This window comes from Gavia stellata, chromosome 10 (assembly GCF_030936135.1).
Source record: "Gavia stellata isolate bGavSte3 chromosome 10, bGavSte3.hap2, whole genome shotgun sequence".
In the NCBI taxonomy this organism is placed as follows: Eukaryota; Metazoa; Chordata; class Aves; order Gaviiformes; family Gaviidae; genus Gavia; species Gavia stellata.
Window position 1 is genome coordinate 23,020,847 of NC_082603.1, and position 20,849 is coordinate 23,041,695.

The following is a 20,849-nucleotide window of genomic DNA, read 5'->3' on the forward strand; positions in this document are numbered from 1 at the left end:
ATCAACTGCCTTTTTAACAATCTAACAAGAGTTTTTTGTATGTCTGTATTTACTTGCCCCAAGAAATTCTCCCAAAGAAACCATCCCAAGAGGTCAAGAGATTCTCCATGAGAAACAGGAGAGCTCTCGAGAGGCTTACTGTGTAATATTCCTGGTACCATTTTCAGTTTTGATTCATGTGTCGCTACAGCTTTTTTATGTGACTTGTGCCAAATAATCATGTGGACGTTTCTTCTCATCCTATCCATTCTGTCAGTAGGCCTGATTTGCAGAAATGGCATGAGCTAGAATTTAAGTTCTGTTTGCTTGTCTTCCCTTGAATACGTCCTTTACTATGTGTGGGCTATAGTTACAGCTTCCCTAGTTGGTTAGCTCTTGCTACTACTTTGAAAAAAAAGTTTGCTTTTCTTATACTTAGGAATTAACTTCTGTTGAAGTCTGGGCAACTGTTTCTTTTTGACCTTCACTGACTGTATTTTCAGTGATGAGATGATGTCAAAAAGAGCTCAAGGGTTTGAATCAGTAACAAATCAGAATATAAAGGTCTGGGTTTTTTTTTCTCTGATGCCTTTTTTGTGGCTTGGGTTCTGTCATTGAAGACTTGCATCAACTGGATTTCAGTTAAATTTTCAATAGAATTTTAACAGTTTTATATTTAAGTGAATGGTAAACTAGAATGAAAACAGATGATGCTATGGCCCCTGCTTTGCAGAAGCAGACATGAAGAACATTTCCCCCAAGGAGTTCACCATTCCAGTGTAGTACAGGTTATAGCTGGGCAATACAGATAGATGGAAAGAGTAAGATAGTTGAATTATTTCCTGTGCATCAGGTACAAAATATTTTTATTCCCATCATGGAAGATTAGAGTTCCTAGTTAAAAGAAGTAACTTCTTATGCTTAGATCAGAGTTCCAAGTTAAAAGAAGTGCTTCTTAGCTTACAAAGCATAAGGGAGAGCCTGAGAGTAAGGCTTCACGTTACAGCTAACCTGATCCAATGGCTCTCTGTCACCAGAATACATAGTTGTGACCCCTGCTTTCCACTGGCACCTGTGCCTGTTTAGGGAGCTAAACCAGCAGAAAAATAATGGTTCTTTTGTAGGGGTTTGTTTTTTCTAAATCAGCTCGCTGTGAGATCGAATTGAATACTAAAGCAAATGCACGAGGAAAATCAGGATGATGCACCCAAGAGTTACAGGGGAGTGGGAGTGCTCCTTTTTGTAGATTAAATCACTTAAAAGTAAAATGAAACCTCACCTGGGAAGAGAGAATGATTGAAGGCTTGCCAGAGTGTGAATCAACCCTGTTGATAAGGAGTGAGATGATAGATGGGTGTGGCTCTGTTTGCTGTGTTAGAAAGATACAGAGGAGGTGGTGCCTTGGGTGAAGCAATAAACTGAGGAAATGTTCTTTGGAGAAGTATCTAAATGGATATAAGTGGAGCAGGGGTAGAGAAAAAAGCACTGCAGTAATTCAGATGCAAAATGACAAGATCCTCATGAGAGTTACCCACTTGGGATAACAGTGGAAACCTTTCTAAATCAAGCCAACAGCTGAAAGAGGGTTCAATCACTAACAAAGGTGTTTGCCATTGGGTCTTAGTAACCTTCACTGTCAGTGAATGTGTAATCTTCAACATAGGCTCCTGGACTGGCATGACATACTTTTAAGTATGAATCTGTTAACTCACACATGGATTTACAGTTTTATTTCCTTAGTGGCTGTGTAAATACATGGGCATTGTAGAGTTGCTCTTTCTCACCACTAAGAGTGAATAAAAAAATGTTTTTAATGTCTTCCTCAACTGAGCAAATCGTATGCATGCAGAACTCCAGAAAAGAAGTAGTGCAGACCTTAGCTGGCACATGATTTAAAAGGGATATTTTCAGTGAAAATAAGCAGGTGTTTTGAATGTTAGAAGATGGTCAGAGTTGTTAATTTCGATCAAATACTTACAGAGTAGCGATATTTTAATAAAATTATTTCAGTGATTGAAGAAAAAAAAGCCGCTTTACTCTGATAATAGTCTCGAGATGATAAAATCCGATGACTCTTGATTTCACCACTGTCTGGAGTCAGAATTGTAGAAGGATCTCACAAAACTGAGCAAACGAGTGATAAAATAGAAGCAGAAACTGATTTTCAGAAACGTGAAGTAGTGCGTGAGAATAAAATAACTTTATGCAAAAAAAACCCAACCCTGACTTTAAATCAGCTATTACTGCTCAGGAAAGTGTTCTGATAGACATTTCTGTAAAAACATCAACTTGGTTTACGCTAGCTGTCAAAAAAAGTAAATAGTGTTGAGTATTATTAGAAAGGGGTCATAACATAAAACATTAACTATTCTATGGTAAAAATCCATTACATACATAGGCCATGCTTTGAATATGATTATCCCGCACTGATCTGTCTGCTAGACTTAGTACAGGAAAAGGCAACAAGAGTAATCAAAGGTTTGGGATAGCATCTCTATGCAGAACACCACAGAGATAAGCCAAATAAAATATCCATTAATTCTGGGAGTGTACAGCAAAGGTATGTCCTCAGGTCTGCCATGCCATACATGGTCACTGTATTTCAGTACTTTCTTTGTTTCTAGATACAGTGAAACTAATTTTTAAAGGTACGGGGGGGGATTAGGTATTTTTTTTCTCCTGTTATCAAGAAAGGAATGTGTTTAATTGCTTATTGCCCTAGGAGAGATAATGTATCATTGAGTTATAGGGGCCTTGTATATTCAAGATACAGCGAAGGCTGCTTAGGGACTATATTCTTACTGTATTTATTTTTCTTGTTTTACGGCTACAGCATTATGCTGTGGGTAATACAGTTCATAGCTGAATAATTTCATATTTTATACAGGAATTTTAGATGTTCTCCAAGAACTGACAATCAGTTATTTTTTGATAATATTTTTAAAAAGGTTAAGCAGTGTTATGGATGGCATGTAAATTACATTTGTCAAGTTAATCCTTGCTTAATATTTGATGTCAGCTATTCAGTGGTACTAAGGAAGGAATAAGCATAGCACTGTTAAATTCCTTAGAATAGTTTGAAAAAAACTGTACCTTAGAAAGGGTCAGTAAGGCTTTTTTAGGACATCACTGGCAAACTGTAAGTGATTTATTATTAAAAAAAAGCTAGATAGTCTTCTGCTTGATACCTGTACCCTGTAAGTGCAAATGTGCATATGACTGTCCAAGTGAATGAATGTGATTTCTAACTTTGTAACTGTTTTTATTGATTATTTTCAAATTCATACTATAAGGATTCCAAACTGTATCTACGGCAAACTGAGAAAGCTACTAGTCAAATTGGTTTTGGTGTTGTAAGAAATAAACATTTGGAGTAATCTCTATAACTGAATGATTCAGAGGGATAAAAATCAGGAAAAAGTCCATTTTACATTGTATTTGTGCAAGTCAATATGTAAGTCCATAGTAAATAACTTAGCTGTTTAGTCTAAGCTTTATCCAATTTCTTCAAATTAGAAGTTTTTAAATGTGTTGTCACTTGATACAGTGTGTGGGCAATTTGGTGTGCATTGCAGAGGCAAAGCCCATGCCTGTGGAGAGCGAGAACTTAACTGCAAGTGTAGATTTTGTACTGCTGTGACGGGCTAGCCATTTAGGAAACTGTCTGAACTCTGGCAGTCTGCTCATGTTTGCTTAGGATAGGTATGGAAACTATATAATTCACACTGTCTGACCCAGCTTCTGGCAGCTCCTTCCTGTTGCCTGAATCTGTGATAAAATATGCTGAAGGTAGACGGTAGCTCTCTTTTCCTTTGTTCTTGTGCTTTGAGAAATTCTCTAGTGGCTGAACCTGGAACTTGAATAGCCTTTTAATGTTTCTTCAGGCCTTTTACCTGCTGTTACAGGGTAATTGCGAGGAATGGTAGGATGAGCATCTCCTTTTTATTTTTGGAAATAGATATTATTAAGATTTTTAGACACCATAGCCAGACATATTTTTATATAAAAGGTTAAATGCTCTAATTGTTATTTTATTAAAATGTGGTCATAGTTTGCACTGTATTACTGAATTAATAACTGATGAAGTATAACATCAGTGAAATATTACTGTAGTCATGAGTCCGATCGTCTTGAGACAAAGGGTGAAAGTCAAAACTGTCAGAAATTACTTCAGTTTCAGAAAATTAAAATGAGAAAAGGCAAGATGCCATTTAAAACCTTGAAGTTTCATATGTTCTGTTAGGGTAGATCAAACATATACCTAGGTTACTAGTACTGAGTGTATCCATTTGAAACATCTATGACATTGTAGTTGAAAAGGCATACTTTGTTTGTACAATAGCTTTTCATCATTGATAATACCATGGATCTTTTTTTTTTAATTTATTCCTGGAAAAATGTATGTAGGCAAAGTCATAAAAAGAGGAGCAGAAGGGGGATCTCTGAGTAAAACACAGAGTTTTATTCTGCCAATAAAAAAACCACAATTGAAAGCAGTAAGGAGAAGGAGTTGAAACTGAAGTTGCTTTGAGAGTTGCATTGGGTATCTAACCTTGCAGCCTTACCTTTTTGCCAGGTTATGGGTCTTTATACCCATTCGTAGAAATGAAAAATTAGAATTCTCTTTTACAAACACATCAGTGGTCTGACTCAAGTGAGAAAAGGGGTTTGAAGTTAATAAAGTTGAAAATAATTGATTTTCTTTTAAAGTTAATGAGGAAGAAGTTTTGAAAATGGGTAGTCAATTAACATACAAAGGGAATTGAGTGTATCTGTGCATAGGTGACAGATACGTTCATGTGCTTAAGTGGTAATAGCTAAGTCCCTTTTGTTCTGTAAATGTAGAACAACATCTCAATATCTGGAGCATGGAACATATTTAGAAAGTGCTTGATAGAGTACTTGGCAAGTGGGAAGGGATAATAGAATCAGAATGAATTTTTCACTTTGTAGGCAGTCTTTCATTTTATGCTTGAACAGTGAGCATAGTTTTGAAAGTAAATTGTCTCATGTAGGTGCAGGAAATCATAAACTGAGTATTGCAAAACAGAACAACCCTGAAGAACAATAATAATCAAAGCTGAATACCTGGGTATTCCTTATATCACAAAGTTAGTAAAGGAAGCAAAAAGAAAAGCATACAGAGGGTAAACTGTAATTGTATTTCAGCAATGTGTTGACAGGTTAATGGTGGGTTTAGAATAACAGTGTAAAATCTCAGAAATGCTTCAAAATGCATTTTAAATCTGTAAAATACGTATATTCAACAAGTTAATAAGATACCTGGAGAAGAAACAGCTGGTGCGTAGTTGTATTGTGTGAAAAGTTCTATTCTTCTGGCTGAATCTTTCGAGATAATTAGTTTGTGACTTTGAAAGATTAAGAAAGTGTGAATCAGACTGGTCTGAGTTTTTACTGTGCCAGGGGCTGTAGAAGCTCCAAAACCGATGAGCAAGCCTGCATCTAGATGAAAAATGCAAGTGGAGCAAGCCTAAAGATTATTTATCAGTGGTCACAAGAAAAGCAAATACTTGTAGTTATGGTAGAAAAAAAATACTCGTCTTCTGGGTTTTTTACAGGGTGATAATGGGATTTTATGCCAAAGTGTTCAAATGGAAAAAAATGTTTGTGTAGAGAAAGTAAGCAGTAACTAAAAGGCTGAGATTTTAAATGTAAATGCAGGCCAAACAGAACTTTCTTTGTATTTCCAGTTAGTACTGTAAGCATAGGCAAGGTAGAACACAGAAGACCCAGGAAATGAAATTGTTTATCAGTGAGTGTACTGGTCTACAAAGACTTACTGAGCAGAGCAAGAGAAGAAAGCAAAATAGCAATCAGGCGAAACAAAATTACACATGATGCAATCATAGTCCTATTTGAATTATATATATTAGACTAAAAAAGGAAAATAGACTACCATTGTACTCTTAAGGAAATTCTGGCCAGCTGTCCTATCTGTAAGTAGTTGGATGTAGACAGAAGCAGCTAGAAAAAGTAACGTACTAGTTGAACTGGGACCATTCTTACAATAAAGTTTGGTTTTTTTAAATGAAGGCCTCTATTACCAGTAGGTATGCTGTAATTAAAAGGAAAGGGTATTGAAAGGGTTTTTTTCTGTGCTCAGAGACGGGACAGAAATCAAACAGAAAGTGGCTGGTCACTGTTACTTTAAGAGCTTTTAAAAAATGCAGTTGCTAATGCACTTGAAACACCTTCAATACTTGCCAGTTGAAACTTCAGGAATCCAAGTAGACTGAAATATGCATAATGGTTTTCTTATTCAGAACACTTAAATACAGACTGAACAGAGGGTGAGAACATCAAACTGTGGAGGGATATGAATCCTCTCTGTTTAACAAGCTCAGTGTCAGTTGCAAAGCAGAATTGGGAAAGAATCTAAGAATAAATTGTAAGTGCTGATATATGCAGTTATGTCAGGATGCCCAAGCACTGGGAGAAAATTTCTGTCTGCCTTCAGTTACTCCTGGGGAGACAGGCTCATTCTTGGTGTAGATGATGCTGACATCCAGCCCGCAGAGCAGGAATGTGCTCAAAACTGCTTTGAAAGACTATCTGCAATGGAAAAGCTATCATGTATGGCTAAATGTAGCTGGCAGTTGTGCTGTGTATTAGACCAAACAGCAAAAAGAGAAAATGAAAACAAACAGTATCCTGTATGGAAGGCCTACAAAATCCCTACAAAAAATAGGGATGGGTCTTTTGCCACAAATCACTATTTTGAGAACTGCAACAATGTAGAGGTTCTAGCATAGAGGTATATCAGTGAAACATTTCAACAGCTGTAGTATCTCAGACTGTTTGTACAGGAAATAGATGTTTCTCTGCTGGCTGTGCTCCAGAGACTTGTCTTGGTATAACAAAGTCAGTCAATTTTATTAATGTATCAAAGTCAATCATAACACAGCCACATGAGCATTTAAAAGAGCTAGGGCTCTTAAAAATAACTGCCAATCAAAAAGCAACATAAGGCAAGTCATTAACAGTTGGACTCGATGATCTTAAGGGTCTTTTCCAACCTAAATGATTCTATGGTAGCAGGCTACTACAGTATTTCAATTCAAGGTTAAAGCATAGTTTGTGTTATAAGCCAGTCCATTACTTTCCCGAACCCCTAGCATGTGAGAACACATCTGTTTGGTTACCTGGTGAGTGGTGCTACAATTATACCTGCAGTATCAGTTCATGTGGCAAGGGATGCCTGTAATTCTGGGAGCATGAAAATGCATCTGGTCAGAAGACACAGCAGGGCCACAGCATAGCTGTGACAAGCTTCGTTTCTTTTGTTCATAGATGCCAAGATAGTTCTGGATTCCCTCCCATCCCCAGTCTGTCCAGAACGTGTTTTAAGCGTTTAGGGCCGTAATTTAGATCAACGCTTCAGCTTAGGCAAGAAGGTGTCTCTCTGTTTATTGTTGTCACTGAGTAACATTTGAACCCCTGGGCCAACTTAGCAACCCCACTAAATTTAGCTGGCAGTTAAGATCTCAGCATTGTAAAGTTTTCAGCTTTCATGGAAGTTGAAGTCCCCTTTTTAAGGAGGACTGCAGTTTGAGCCCAGCAGTTACCTGCTATACGTGGTTTGCTAGCGCTCTAGTCAGTGCATGTATAGATTGGAATTGGCCACACCATCCTTGAGTTTTGGAGATGGCCAGAAGGAGGAACATGAAGTTTTTCAAAATGTTGGAGGTGAGGTGGGGTGTCTGGCAGAACTGGGTTGCATTTAGGACTACAAAGAGCCAGCCCATACGACAGCAGTTTTTCCGGTCTGCTTATAGAATAGCATGCTTATCTCCTAGGTTGAGTCAAAAGTATCATCAGGTGGAAAATAAGTAGTTAAAACATTTTTCACGAATGGAGATGGAAAAACATCCTTCCTTCTCACTTTTTTTTGGGGGAGGACAGAGGGGTTCTTTTAAACTTTGATGAAAAATTGAGAACAAAAACATTTTAATTCTGATACAACACTCAAAATATTTTACAGGAACAGTTGCATGCCTCATGCTCCTGTTTTCCAAACTTTCTGGTTTGGTATTTGCCTTGGTACCCATGCAGCAGCACTTCTAAGCACAACCCATGCAGAATACCTGGTTGTGTGTATGTAGTACTGCTCTATCTTGTACGTCACTGTTTGTCATTATGATACCCTTCAGAGGCTTATTTAGCTGATGCTGTAATTTTGCATATAAAAAAGTATGTTAATTGATGTATTTCAAATGCATGCCTTTGATGGAAAATCATCTGGGATAAAAATAAATTCTATACAGTATTTCATACAGTGTGCACATTATGGTGCACTTCATCGGGTGGCATGTTTGCAGTCACTGTTCCGAAAGTAAATCAGACAGAGTAGATATTTCCAGTGTAGTATTCTACAAAAACGGACAGACTGGTTTATCTTGCGGCTTTTAAGAAAGTAAAGGAGCACTGGTTTTGTTCATCAACTTCCTTTTCATCTATAAGCTGTTAGCAGGAATATTAAGTGCTTGATGACCCCTTACAATTGCAGCCTACCTGTAGGAAAAAAAGAAATGTCTTTTTATGCTTGATGTTTTCTGCGTATTGCAATAATAACAACTTCATTAGGAAATAAATAATATTTTTCCTATTTATTGGTATAAAACTATGTTCTAGCTGTGGTTAAGATATTAAATACTATTGGAGTCTATTCTTCTAGAATAACATTTTGATAAATGGTTATTGTAATTAAGCATTAATTTTATAATGAGCTTTTCAAGAACCTGTGTAATTTAATGTATCTCAAAGATGTTAGTCACATGTTTTGGTAACCCTGCACAGGAGATGGTCTTTGGATAACAACAAAGCTATTTAGCAGCTGAATGGTTTCACATTAAAAAAGCATATTAGAATTTAGAGTGGGACTTTAACCTAGGATGGTACAGTGGATTGGGTAGGTGGGATGAGAACGATATAGAGTGATGACCAATAAGTGAGGTTAAGCATGATTTTTTTTGAAGTGGGACATGGAAGTTATTTGCGTAGTCTGTTTTTAGTTTTCGTGGTAAGTTAATTGTATCAGACAACAGTTACTTTATTGACTGATTAGTAAGTTCAGTAAGGGTGTTTAGTTGAGGCTACTGTCTTTATTCATGCTAAATGCAATTTGTAATAAATTATCTCACAGTAATTGATCCTGTTTTGCATTTTTCTAATAAGTTAAGATGAAGCTGTACTAGGTGGTGTGTTGAAGTGTGGAATGTAGTTTATTGTTCCTAGGGCTATGGTACCACCTTACAGAGTTTACATCTTCACCTTTGGTTCTGGCCACATGATCCCACTCTTGTGTTGTAGCACGTTGTCCTTTAGTATGACCCACAGGAAAAGTCGATCCATCTGGACCCATCTGAAAAGAAAAAAAAAGGTGGTGTTTTCATCGCAGACCTGTTTGTAGATTAATTTCGTAGTATAGTTCCACAAATATTGGTGTTGACAGAATTGTCATGAGTATTTGTGACAGATAATTGGGGTGGGTGTTGTGGTGATGTGTATAGATTAGTTGTGACTAGGTAAGATCCCAGATTTTGCCTGTCTGCTTCTTCCAGTTATTCCCAGTTCCAGTTTCCTTCTCATCTTTCTGTCTTCTAGCAGTTCTTCAGGATTTCCAGTCTGTCTCTTTCTCCAGTCAGCATCCACTCATTTCGCTAATGTAGCTGCTCTCCTTACCTATCCATTCATGTTTAGCATTCCCTTTAGCCTGCCATCATCACAGGACTTTTGTTCTCAGGCAAATGCTTCTCTATGCCAAATTCCAATTTCTTACTCCAAAACATGGAGGTAGAAAAACTTCTTGAAGAAAAAGTCAGATGTGTCTTAAGCAGTGAGAGGGTTTAAAAAAAAAAATAAAACCATATTTGTGCACAGAAATGACTAATTATTTTGACTGAGAATTGAGGGGAGAGGCAGCAGGGTGGGAATATCAGCCTGAGGCAGATGCTTCAATGTATGATTTCAGTGCAAACTCTAATTTGGCCAAGATATAAGAAACTGAAAGCAGTTTAGGGTTTGTCTGTGAGGAAAAGAAATTTGATAGAGTGATTACTTTTCTAGAGTTCTCCTGTACAGTTACACTTGTATAATTCATATTTAGTTTTATATGAAGTAACTTTGTGACCTTAACTTGAAATGTATAACTTGCTGGTTTGACCTTTTTTTTTTTACCTATTTTGTGGTTTTAGAGAAAGAGGAGTCAGTGTAAGACAATGATGGAGAGGAGGAGGTTAAGCTTTTGTTTTCACGCATCATATTAAAGTACCAAGTTCAGCTTACTGGCTTACTCATCCATTACTCCTCCTCAACAATTTTTTCCATAAGAAGATTCTTTCTAAAGATTTTTTTTCCCCCCTCTTATTTAAGAATAGGTTTGTCTGGCCTGGTGAACCCATCTATTTTAAGGAAGCAAATGAGCATATTGAACTACCCATTCCGGTTCTTTGCCAGTTTTAGTTTTTGGTAAAGTGTGTCCCTTGCTAGTTTGCTAGCTTTTAAAACCTGTTGGTAATTTTTTCCTACTATTCTAAATTTTTCTTTTTTCTTTATTTCATCTTGCTTTCCTTATATAGTAGTCCCATTCTGACAAACAGTATTTTGACCATATGTAATATAATCTTATTGTGTCAGAGATGGCTGAAATCTCGGAGTGATTCCAGACCATGGAGCCTCATAAGATTTATTTATTTTTACTTTTAATGTGTTTAAACTTTCATTATAGCTTTAAGCTGCTTATTGTTATATATTATTTCAAGTAAGATCTTTGTCATGTCTTTTGGTGGAGGTTATTTCTATTGTTTGAAAGTATTGCTTATTTTGTTGTAATGTAAAATCAGGAAAATATAGTGGCTTCTCCAGAAAACTAGTTTCTTGCTAATGTAGTTATGCTAAGCTCAGTTGGTGTGGGAAGAGATGCTGGCATACTTTAGATGTGATAGACTGGTGAATATAATTTGTTAAATGGTATTCATCCCTAATTTAGTAATACCACTTTGCTAGGAAGTGATATGCTTTAAATTTGGAGGTAAACCAAAGTCCTGATAATTTGATGTCTGTGCAGGTTCTCTTCTATTCAAAGATGCTAAATTTTTGGTCTTGGGCAAGTACTTCTGTAAGGGATTAGGGTCTGTTTACATAAATAGCTTCTGCAGTCTTCATTTTATACAATAAACTTTCCATTTAAAAAAATACACTGTTCTAAGTAACATATTACTGCTCTGCAGAGAATTTAAGAATTGCTATTTTATATCACAGAGATACACCAGTTTTATTTATTAGTTTGTCATCTATGAATATTCTTTTATTTGAGATACACACTTAAGCAGTACTATGCATGCTTAAAATGTATAAAGTCTAACTGTTTTTTTCTGTGTCACTGAAATAATATGGTCTGGAGTGTATAGCTGATAAGAAGATAGGTAATGGTGTAATGATCTGGACGTCTCTAGGCAATGAGAACACAAAAGCTTATTCAAGGTACCTTTGGTGTAATTCTCTGTGGAAAATGCAAAATCAGAGAAGATGCAATTACGTGCCCCCCCACCCCCCAAGGGCCATAGCATGAAACATATATGGGGTCCTGCTAATGATTAAAGATTGCATGCATGCTTAGTGTATGGATGCAGTAATTGGTTAAAAAATTATGACATGCTTATAATGGAAAGTAATGACAAACAGGAGATTAATGATAAATGTTACGCTTTTTCTTTGTTAAACCACTTTAATGTGGAAGACTGAATTACAGATACAGGATCAGGTCAGACTTAGGTTTTGTCAACTCTGATTGAGTCTTGGGAGAAGTGGAATTTAGAGGCTTGACAAAAGCCAATTTTGGCCATCGATTTCTTATCTGCACTAAGATAGACCAGTAGCAAGTTCCTAGTGAACTGCTGTTTCCTGAAATGTAAATAGTGGCCAGAGGCTCATAGTGCTTTCTGAGAGATTCTGAAAGAAGCAGACAACGATTATAGATTCAGAAATATGGCAGACTTTTCTATATTCTTATCTAAAAGTCACGGTTATTTTAATAGAGTTACATTAAGTGCATTGTAATAGCCGTCTAGAAAATCATTACGTCAATGGAAGCAGGATTTCAAAATGAAAGAAATAGTTTGGGTTAAGATACAGAATAATTGAGCGTGCATTGTTTCAAACTAGCTAAATTATGCACAGTCTGATACTCTCAAATCAGACCATATTATTGTCATTGATACAGATTTGTTTCGATTTGTTTTATTTCCCAGAAAATGTTCAGCTTTTTGGTGTTAGAAAGAAGTTTGTAAAAGTGATGTTTCTTCCGAAGTGTTACAATTGAAAAAGATAATGTAAAATCTGACACAGATTTTTAAAAGAATAAAATACAATGTTTTAAAAAAGGAATAAATGTTAAGGACTTCCCAAGTTCTGATGACAGAAATAAGTACGATCAGAGAGTCTTATGACTGAAATAAAACATTCTGCAATATTCCGTTCAGCCAGAGGCAGGCAAGGTCCCACAGATTTGGAGCAGAATGAAAATGAAACAGGAGAGGGCAATTATATGTGTCACATTTGCTCTTGTAAATGGTAACTACACCAATAACAGATACTGTTTCTGATGTAATTTTGGGATTTACTGCAGTATGGGACTAGAGAGTGCTACTGCTATCAGGTATCCACAGTGGCAATATCTGAACACTGGAAAAAGTTTTTATCACCATGCGGTATTATCATCGGGCATGAATGGAAACTGATTGTTAGATGAGACTCAGAAGAGCAGGAAGAGAACAGATTATTTCTCTTCAATAAGATCATGATTCATTATACTCCGGATGAGATGAACAAACTAGTCTGTTTTCTATAACTGAATTGTTGTGGAAGGCTCTTTTCTTAACTATTTCTTTTCTAGCTTAGGGCCACATTGAACATACTTTTAACTATGTACGTGTTTCTTAATTCCTGTGGTGCGTTTAAAGAATCAACTTGTACTTGGTTCCCAGACAGCCAGTACTGGCTTAACCCAGTGACGAAATTGGTTATTCTGCATACTTAGGGAGGAGTTTACTCATTCTGCTGTTTTTAACTGTTGGTTTCCATCTCTATGTAAATTTGTTTCCTCGGTTGCTAGAAGCTTTCACACACGTAGTTCAACATTCACTAGTTTTGCTAAATAGGCTTCTAGTTAAGTTAAATAAAAATTGTAGCATATTTGTATGACTATGGTGTGTATCAGTAGAGTCCACCTAAAGCTATGTAACACTTTAAGGGTTCTCAAATGCTAACATGCATACCCTGAAACTCCATCCTATGCTGTCATCAAATTCTTGATTGTATGTAAGATGTATGGAGAATTTCTGTAAGCAGTCGAACTTTAGTCTCTGAAGAAGTTCCATACTGATTAATGTATGACCATTCCCTATAAGGTTTCTTACATAAAAGCTTTGTCTCCCTCTGCATTACGTTCTACTTTCACCTGTAACTTCTTCATTTTTAGTGGGCTTTGCAAACCAGATCATGTTTCTTAGCTGATTCTTTCTCTTTAGACTTTGAGTCTTTATTGTAATATTCTCTTTCTTAAATGTTGATGTGGTTCCCTGAAGAATGGCTTAGACCTGAAAGCATATTTAGTTTCCCTTGCACTCCTTATTCCAACTCATAAATATCTTCTAATATGACTGGTGTCCAAAACATTAAATTACTCTTCCATTGAATTTCTCTGCCATGGAAGATGTGGTTGTTCTAGGTGAAAAAAAGTCATTCTTATTGGTTATGAAATGTAAAGAAATAATAGTGTCTTTTCAAGACAGTTTTTCCAAGGAAACTTCTGGGAGATGAAGTATACAAATCTGAGGAGAGACTCACATTACTATTTCAGCTGTTCCTAAAACAACTTATGTGAATGTTTCTTTACTTGCGGACTGGTAAAGTAATTGAAAATTTTGAGATTAGGCCTCCTTCTGATTGAGTCACTGTTACATTTTGTTTCAGGCTTTTTTCTATATTTTGTATTTTACCGCAGTTACTGAACTATGGGGTTTTTGTTGCAGTATGTTGTTTGGTTTTTGCAAAAATCTGTCAAAATATCTCTTCACCTTTGGTATCTACATAATGTGTCTTTCCTGTTAGTTAAAGGGATGTATAGGAAATGCAACAATATAGGTTTAAGTGACTGAGAGCATACCAGAATATTAAAAACAGAAGAAATTTGATGGTGGAGCGGACTGGGGGGACACAGGCTGAAGTCACTTGATACTGGAGCTCTTTATGGAGTTCATATCTTACTGTTTCTGGTTCCATTCGTGGTACGGCTAAGTAGCAACTGTTCCTTTCTGCTCATTCCTTTCAGTCATTTACCTCTTGCGTTTTCAAGTGGTTTTCCTTGCCACCTTGTTTTTCAGTTCTTTATTTGTCTTTTATTATGACAGTTCTCTGCTGTTTATTAAATTAGACATTCCACTGAATAATTGAAATCTAATTTGATTTAGTTATTCATATAACAGAATTCATGATACTTCATGTAACATCATTGTAGAAATACCTCTCATTATTGAATTTCACTGTAACTAGAAATAATTAAACTCTTCTTATTTGGCTCAGTTTATATTTTGAGTTGTCAAACTAATGGGGAATTTGTTTTCTGCTCTTACCAGTATGAAATCATACGTAGGTTGAAAGTAAAGAAGGCAATTTCCAAAGGCTTTGGACATATATAATCTAAATTTAATAACTATGTAGAAAGAAAAATCTGGAGAAACCTGTCAGCTTGTGTTTTGCATTGTGAAGTTTCTGAATTGTCAATATGAACATAAGTTCACTTTTATGAAGTCAACACAATATGAAGAAAGATTCAGTAATCGCCATTCTAAAGTGATTTGTGGTGCCTCCATAATACTAGATGTTCTTAAATTAAATGCAATTCCTGGTATGTTTTTTTCAAGTAATAGCTGTTCGGCATTGGCACTGATGCCCTAACTCTGGAGACAACTGAAAGCATTGTGTGGCTTTTAGATCCATAGATTTATTTCTGTCTTTCAGTATCAAAATTGTTGCACTTCCACTATAAACAAGGTAGTATACATTGTTTTCCTTAGGTGAAGAATAGATTTAATGTGAACTCTGGAAAGCATTTCAATCCTGTTTTGTAGATGAAGGTTATTCAGGGATTTGGAGCCAATGTAAGTTTTGAGTTCTGCTCAGTTGATTAAAATCAAATAGCAGAAATAATTGTTTTTCACTGTGTATCTAGTTATAAAACATATATGACAATGCATTTCATAATTTATTAGGTGTAGTATTATCTTTCACTACTTGTTTTCTTGTGTCTCTTCAAATATCTTCTGAGGTTTGATCACCCTAACACATGACTGTTGTGAATTCCTTTGCTTGCATATCTTTAGTGTGATACAGTGAATCACTTAAAAATAACCAAGAAAGATACTTCACATTTGAAACCTAAACTAGCATTTCACATTCTTAATTACTTTATAACATGCTGTTCTTTATGTAGGACACTTGTAAATTGATAATTGTTTCTTAAAAAAGCTGTTACTCTTTATGTTTTGGTGCATTCTTCTTAATTTTTAATGAAATAATTTAAATGTTTTATTGATGCCTTTCTCTTTTTCTCAACAGTTTTCAAGATCTTGTTAATGTGATGGCATAAACTAGTAAAAACACATTTGGATTACATCATGGATATCAGCAATGGTGATTGATATTATTTGAGTGGCGCAGTAAGAGTCTGCTGTATGAGATGTCGGAAGTTTTTATTTCGTGTAGTTTTGCAATGGTGAGTTTTTTTACATTTTGTGCTAATTAAATAATAACTTTTTAACTTGTTATGTAAGGTGTATTTCTTTAGAAAGTAACATACCAGCAAATCGGTAAAGACTTCTGTCTTACCTATTATTTCTAATGTCTGTCGAGTTCAGCAGTGATTACTCACCAATGTGTACATTGGAATTTGGTTTAACTTATTTTATTGGTATCCATTTGAAATGTCAGTTACTCATCCTTAATGTGTGCTAGCCTTCATTAGAACAACCTAGGTGAAATGGAGTATCTGAATGACCCGGTTTTTCATGTTTGGGTTCAACCCCAAGTGAGATCACTCTTCAGAACGTGTTGAGCTTGTGTGTAAAAGGGGAGAATATACAGGCAAGTTTACCCATGTGGAAAATACATATAAACGACCGTTACAGACAACACATAGTTACATGGGTTTTTTCCGCTCTTCAACTCAACTACTGATGTTTTGCCCATTTGCTGTTTGTTGTATTATTTATATTTTCTCTTAAGACAGAGTTCATGGGACATCTCACACTTTGTCCTGCATTGTTGCTTTTAAATGGACAGAATGGAAGTTAGTACGATAGCAGTTCTTTACCTGTATCTCCAGGAATGCAAACAGTGTACCTTTCCAGGCATTCATGTAAGGCAGCAGGAATAGCTAACAAGCAGGAGGGTTGTAGCAGCAGAAATACAATGCAGTTTTGAGAACATTTGAAACTTTCACTTTATAATTGTCTTTTCTTCGTTACACAAAGTAATGTGCTGTCTTATACCGTTGTATCTAGAACTTTACCAAGCAATACTTTAGGATACATCACTTTCATTAAGAAATACTACTTGCATTATGAATAGCTAAACAAACAGTATTAATTGTCAAACAGAATTGTATTGCTTAAGAGGTGTACTGGTCTTGTCCCGTTCTCTCTTTTCTGCTCTAGGACCATCTGACACCTAAATAGTAGATTAGTGGAAATTTACGCTCTTTTTTTTTTTTTTTTTCCTTTGTTGAAGATGAAAAACACCTATTGAAACAATTTTCCTCCATTTGTCATTTTCAGACTTTCTAAATAACATGTAAAAACTTTGATTCCAGATTTAAAATTTCAAGTCTTCATATGTTAGTTGAACAGTTTGTATAAGCTGGAATTTGTGTAGATGGAAAAGGGAAGGTATGCCGTTATGTACAAGTGTGAATCTATTAATTATCACGGATATTATGAAAGGTTTGTGGTGATACACAGTTTGACACATAGAATTTTTAAAGATTAAATGAATAGAAGGATTAGACTGAAGTGATTTCTACTAAAAATGTTGAGATTGGGCAAGTTGAGTACTCCTACGTTTCACACTGAAATCTGAAATACGGACACTCTCAAACTGGATGTTTTAAACTTAACTTTGAGTCTGAATTTACTTAAATCCTATGTGGGTGATGAGTCATCTCACCAACTGTATGAAAAGTTTAAAAATGGAGAAGGCTTGGGAAACAGCCTTCTAGTACCTCAGAGGAGATTACTGAAAAGATAGAGCCAGGCTTTTTGTTGATGTAAATTATGCAAAAATAGGGGAGGCCCCACCTGGGTATAAGAAAAAATATTTACACTGTAAGGACAATTAAACACTGGAACAGGTTGCCCAGATAAGTTGTGGAATATCTATACTTGGAGGTTTTCAAGACCCAGCTAGACAACGTCCTGTGTAACTAAATCTGAATTTAGTCTTGATGTTCATTTGAGCAGGAGGTTGGACTAGACTGCCTCCCAAAGTCCTTTCCAACTTGAACGATTTTATGCTTCTGATTCGGGCATTTTGTTTCATTTCATTTTTACTATTAATGACTGTAACTATTTTTTTTACTGGTGTGTTTTATTTATTTTTTTAATCCCCTGTTAAATTAGAAGTGCAATTCTGTTTTGTTATTTATAAGTTATTTGTTTTTGTTTTAAGCAACAAGTGAAAAAGCAAATACGATTTTAATGGTTTCCTTCTTAGTATGTGAAACTATGTAACTGGAAACTGTGGGATATTAAGAATGTGATTTGATACCTCTCATTTGACCAGACAAACTTAAATAATTCCAGTACATTATATCATATGTACGATACATAAAAATAGTATATTTTAGTCATTGGAGCCTAACTGGAATGTTCCAGCCTTACATAAGGCATAAATATGAACAACATTCACACACAAGTACTAAAGCCAGAACGCAAATACAAGGTCAGCTACTTTGTAGCTTAGATGGAAAACTAAAGAAATACCACAGAAAGAAGTGGTATTAATACATTGCATAGGCATATTCAGTTTTACATCAGGTACCTTTGTGATAATATATTCTTCAGATTTGCTATGTCTGTAAGTGTTTTTTAAATATTTTTTTTCTGACTGTTTTGTTTACATTTTTTTGAAGGTTTCCCAATGAGTGGATCATGATGAACATACTTTAGGGACTTGCCATAGTATGGCTGCTTCTCGATCTACTCGTGTTACAAGATCTACAGTGGGTTTAAATGGTTTGGATGAAAACTTTTGTGGTAGAACATTAAGAAACCGTAGTATTGCTCATCCAGAGGAAGTTTCACCCCATCCTCAAATACGATCAAGGTCACCAAAGAAGAGGCCAGAGTCTGTGCAAACTCAGAAGGGAGGTAACGGTGGAAGAACTACTGACTTGAAACAGCAGAGTGCTCGGGATTCATGGGTGAGCCCTAGAAAGAGAGGGCTGTCTACTTCAGAAAAAGATAATGTTGATAAGCAAACTGTGGAAAATTGTGAAAAAAAACAAGCAGAACCTGTTTCACCAGTTTTGAAAAGAATTAAGCGCTGTCTACGTTCAGAGGCACCCAACAGTTCAGAAGACGACTTACCTACTAGAACAGAGAAGGAATCATTGGAGCATAAAAGCTTAGTGTCGGACAATGATGCAGTCTCCACAGGGACTAAGCGAGCTTGTCGATGTCTTATATTGGATGATTGTGACAAAAGGGAAGTTAAAAAGGTGAATCTCTGTGCAGAAGGATTTAATAATTCTGCAGTAGTTGATGACATCGCAGGCTATCAGACTGTCAATGGAGTTGGTGAGAGAGACGCAAATTCTCTTAACTGTGATGACTGTCAGCTTGATGGGAACACTAAGCAAAACAGTGCTGGTTCCTGTATGCCCAAGGACAAAACAGTAGCAGAAAATGGAAACTCATTTACCCATTCTTCGTTGTTGCTTAATAGCAGCAAGGAGGACAGTGTTGTAGACCATTATGTGCCTTGCACAAACTCTCAAGAACAGGTAAAGTTAGAGGACCACAAAATAATAAATGACTGCTTGCCTGAGGAGCATGCTAATCAGGCAGATGAGCCAGCTACAGGGTCCTTTTCTGAAATCCAGTCATCTTTGTTAAGGGATTCGGAGGAGGAGGTAGATGTTGTAGGAGATAGTAGTGCCTCTAAGGAACAGTGTGCTGAAAACACCAATAGCAACACAAATACTCATCATGACAGTGCATCAATCTCAGGTGAACCTGAACCACATTCTTCAGTGCTGGACTGTGTTTCAGCTCAAATGACATCTGTGTCGGAACTTCAAGAACACAGATATACATTGAGAACTTCACCACGAAGGGCTGCCCCTGCCAGAAACAGCCCTACTAAAAATAACTCTCCTTGTAGAGAAAATGGACAGGTTGAGGAAAATAATCTTAGTCCCACTGAAAAGAATGTACCTGTAGGTATTAATAATATCAATGGCTCTCCCAAAAAGTCTGAAGAAGTTAAACAGAACGAAAAAGAGAGAAATTGTAATATGGGAGATCATGGGAGTGATGGACTAAGAAAGCCACTTTCTGAGGCTAGGCTTGTTGCTGGATACGTACCATCTGCCAAAGAGAGTGCCAACATCCGCACTGCAGAGGATGATGAGGAAGAGCCTGATGTATATTACTTTGAATCAGATCATGTGGCATTGAAACACAACAAAGAGTATGTGTAACTATGGTAACCATGAATTCTGCTTTTGTTTCTTACCAAAAATATGAAAATTAATACGTATTTAAAGTACTTTTACAAAAATTTAAGTGCTTTTATAATTTTCATAGTCTTCATTTTTCTTCCTTGTTTCTACCTCAAACTAAATTAAACTATTTAATATGCAGTATGGTACAGCAATGTGGTTTATACATTTCTAGCAGTATGAATTCTGTAGTCAGAATTTTTTTTTGTTTGTTTTTAAAAACACATCTGTTACCTCTTTTCTTTAAAAAACTAGCTGGAAACAAAACCAAAGGGATTATAACCCTTAATTAGAGTTCAGTTATTTATCAGCATATCCAATAGGCACAGCACATACAGCTTATGAAATTATTATTCTGCTGTACATAGAATTTAAGATTAGATACCTATTTTCAGAGTGTCGTGGGAAAGACTTATCATTTATTGTGTTAAGGAAGATAAATGGATCAAATGCAGCAATTTGAGAACTTTCTCCAGAGGAAATTATGTCTACATTGCTGTTCATATTCATTAAATGTAAATATATCCGTGTTCTAATTATTATTAGAATTATCAACTTGTTTTTATATTTATCATCTGAATGTCTGTAAGTAGAACGTGGTAATTGTACATTGGTGGTAACTGTGAAAGAGATTCTTGAAACAAAAGGGCAATTTACTCAGTGAAGAAAGTTTACATGGAGAAAAGTTGTCTTCAGATGGTAGACCGGGCCACAGTTTTTATTGCACAGCCTTTGTAACGCTGTTTTGATTTCTGTGTTTTGCTGTTTAGTAGGCGTTCTACACTTTATTGTGAGTACTGAAAGGCCAAGTGCAGATGATCTTTTTTGCTTCATATGAAGAGTTAAACCACTGCTAGTAGTTTCTGTAAATGATCACAGCACAATTATTACGAATACGGGGCACAAGGCACAGATGATTGTTTAATCCAGCAGAAACTGGACTGGGTTTTTTGGTGTTAGAGTTGCATTATCTTTATAATGAAATTTTGTTCAATACTGGATATGAATAAATTATTTTAATCAGAGAAAATTGTGAATTAGAGCATGGTTCAGACAAACTATGATTTCAAAA

The 20,849-nt window shown here is 35.9% G+C and overlaps 1 protein-coding gene across 1 annotated transcript in view; it reads left to right on the plus strand.

The window, feature by feature from the left end:
* The first annotated feature begins 15,667 nt into the window (after positions 1–15,667).
* ZZZ3 (zinc finger ZZ-type containing 3) overlaps positions 15,668–20,849 on the plus strand; it is a 35,676-nt gene continuing 30,494 nt past the window's right edge. The window contains exons 1-2 of the mRNA XM_009813600.2: positions 15,668–15,772; positions 18,185–19,746. Of these exons, the coding sequence (XP_009811902.2) occupies positions 18,236–19,746 (1,511 nt within the window). The 5' untranslated portion in view covers positions 15,668–15,772; positions 18,185–18,235. The remainder of the gene's footprint in view (positions 15,773–18,184; positions 19,747–20,849) is intronic.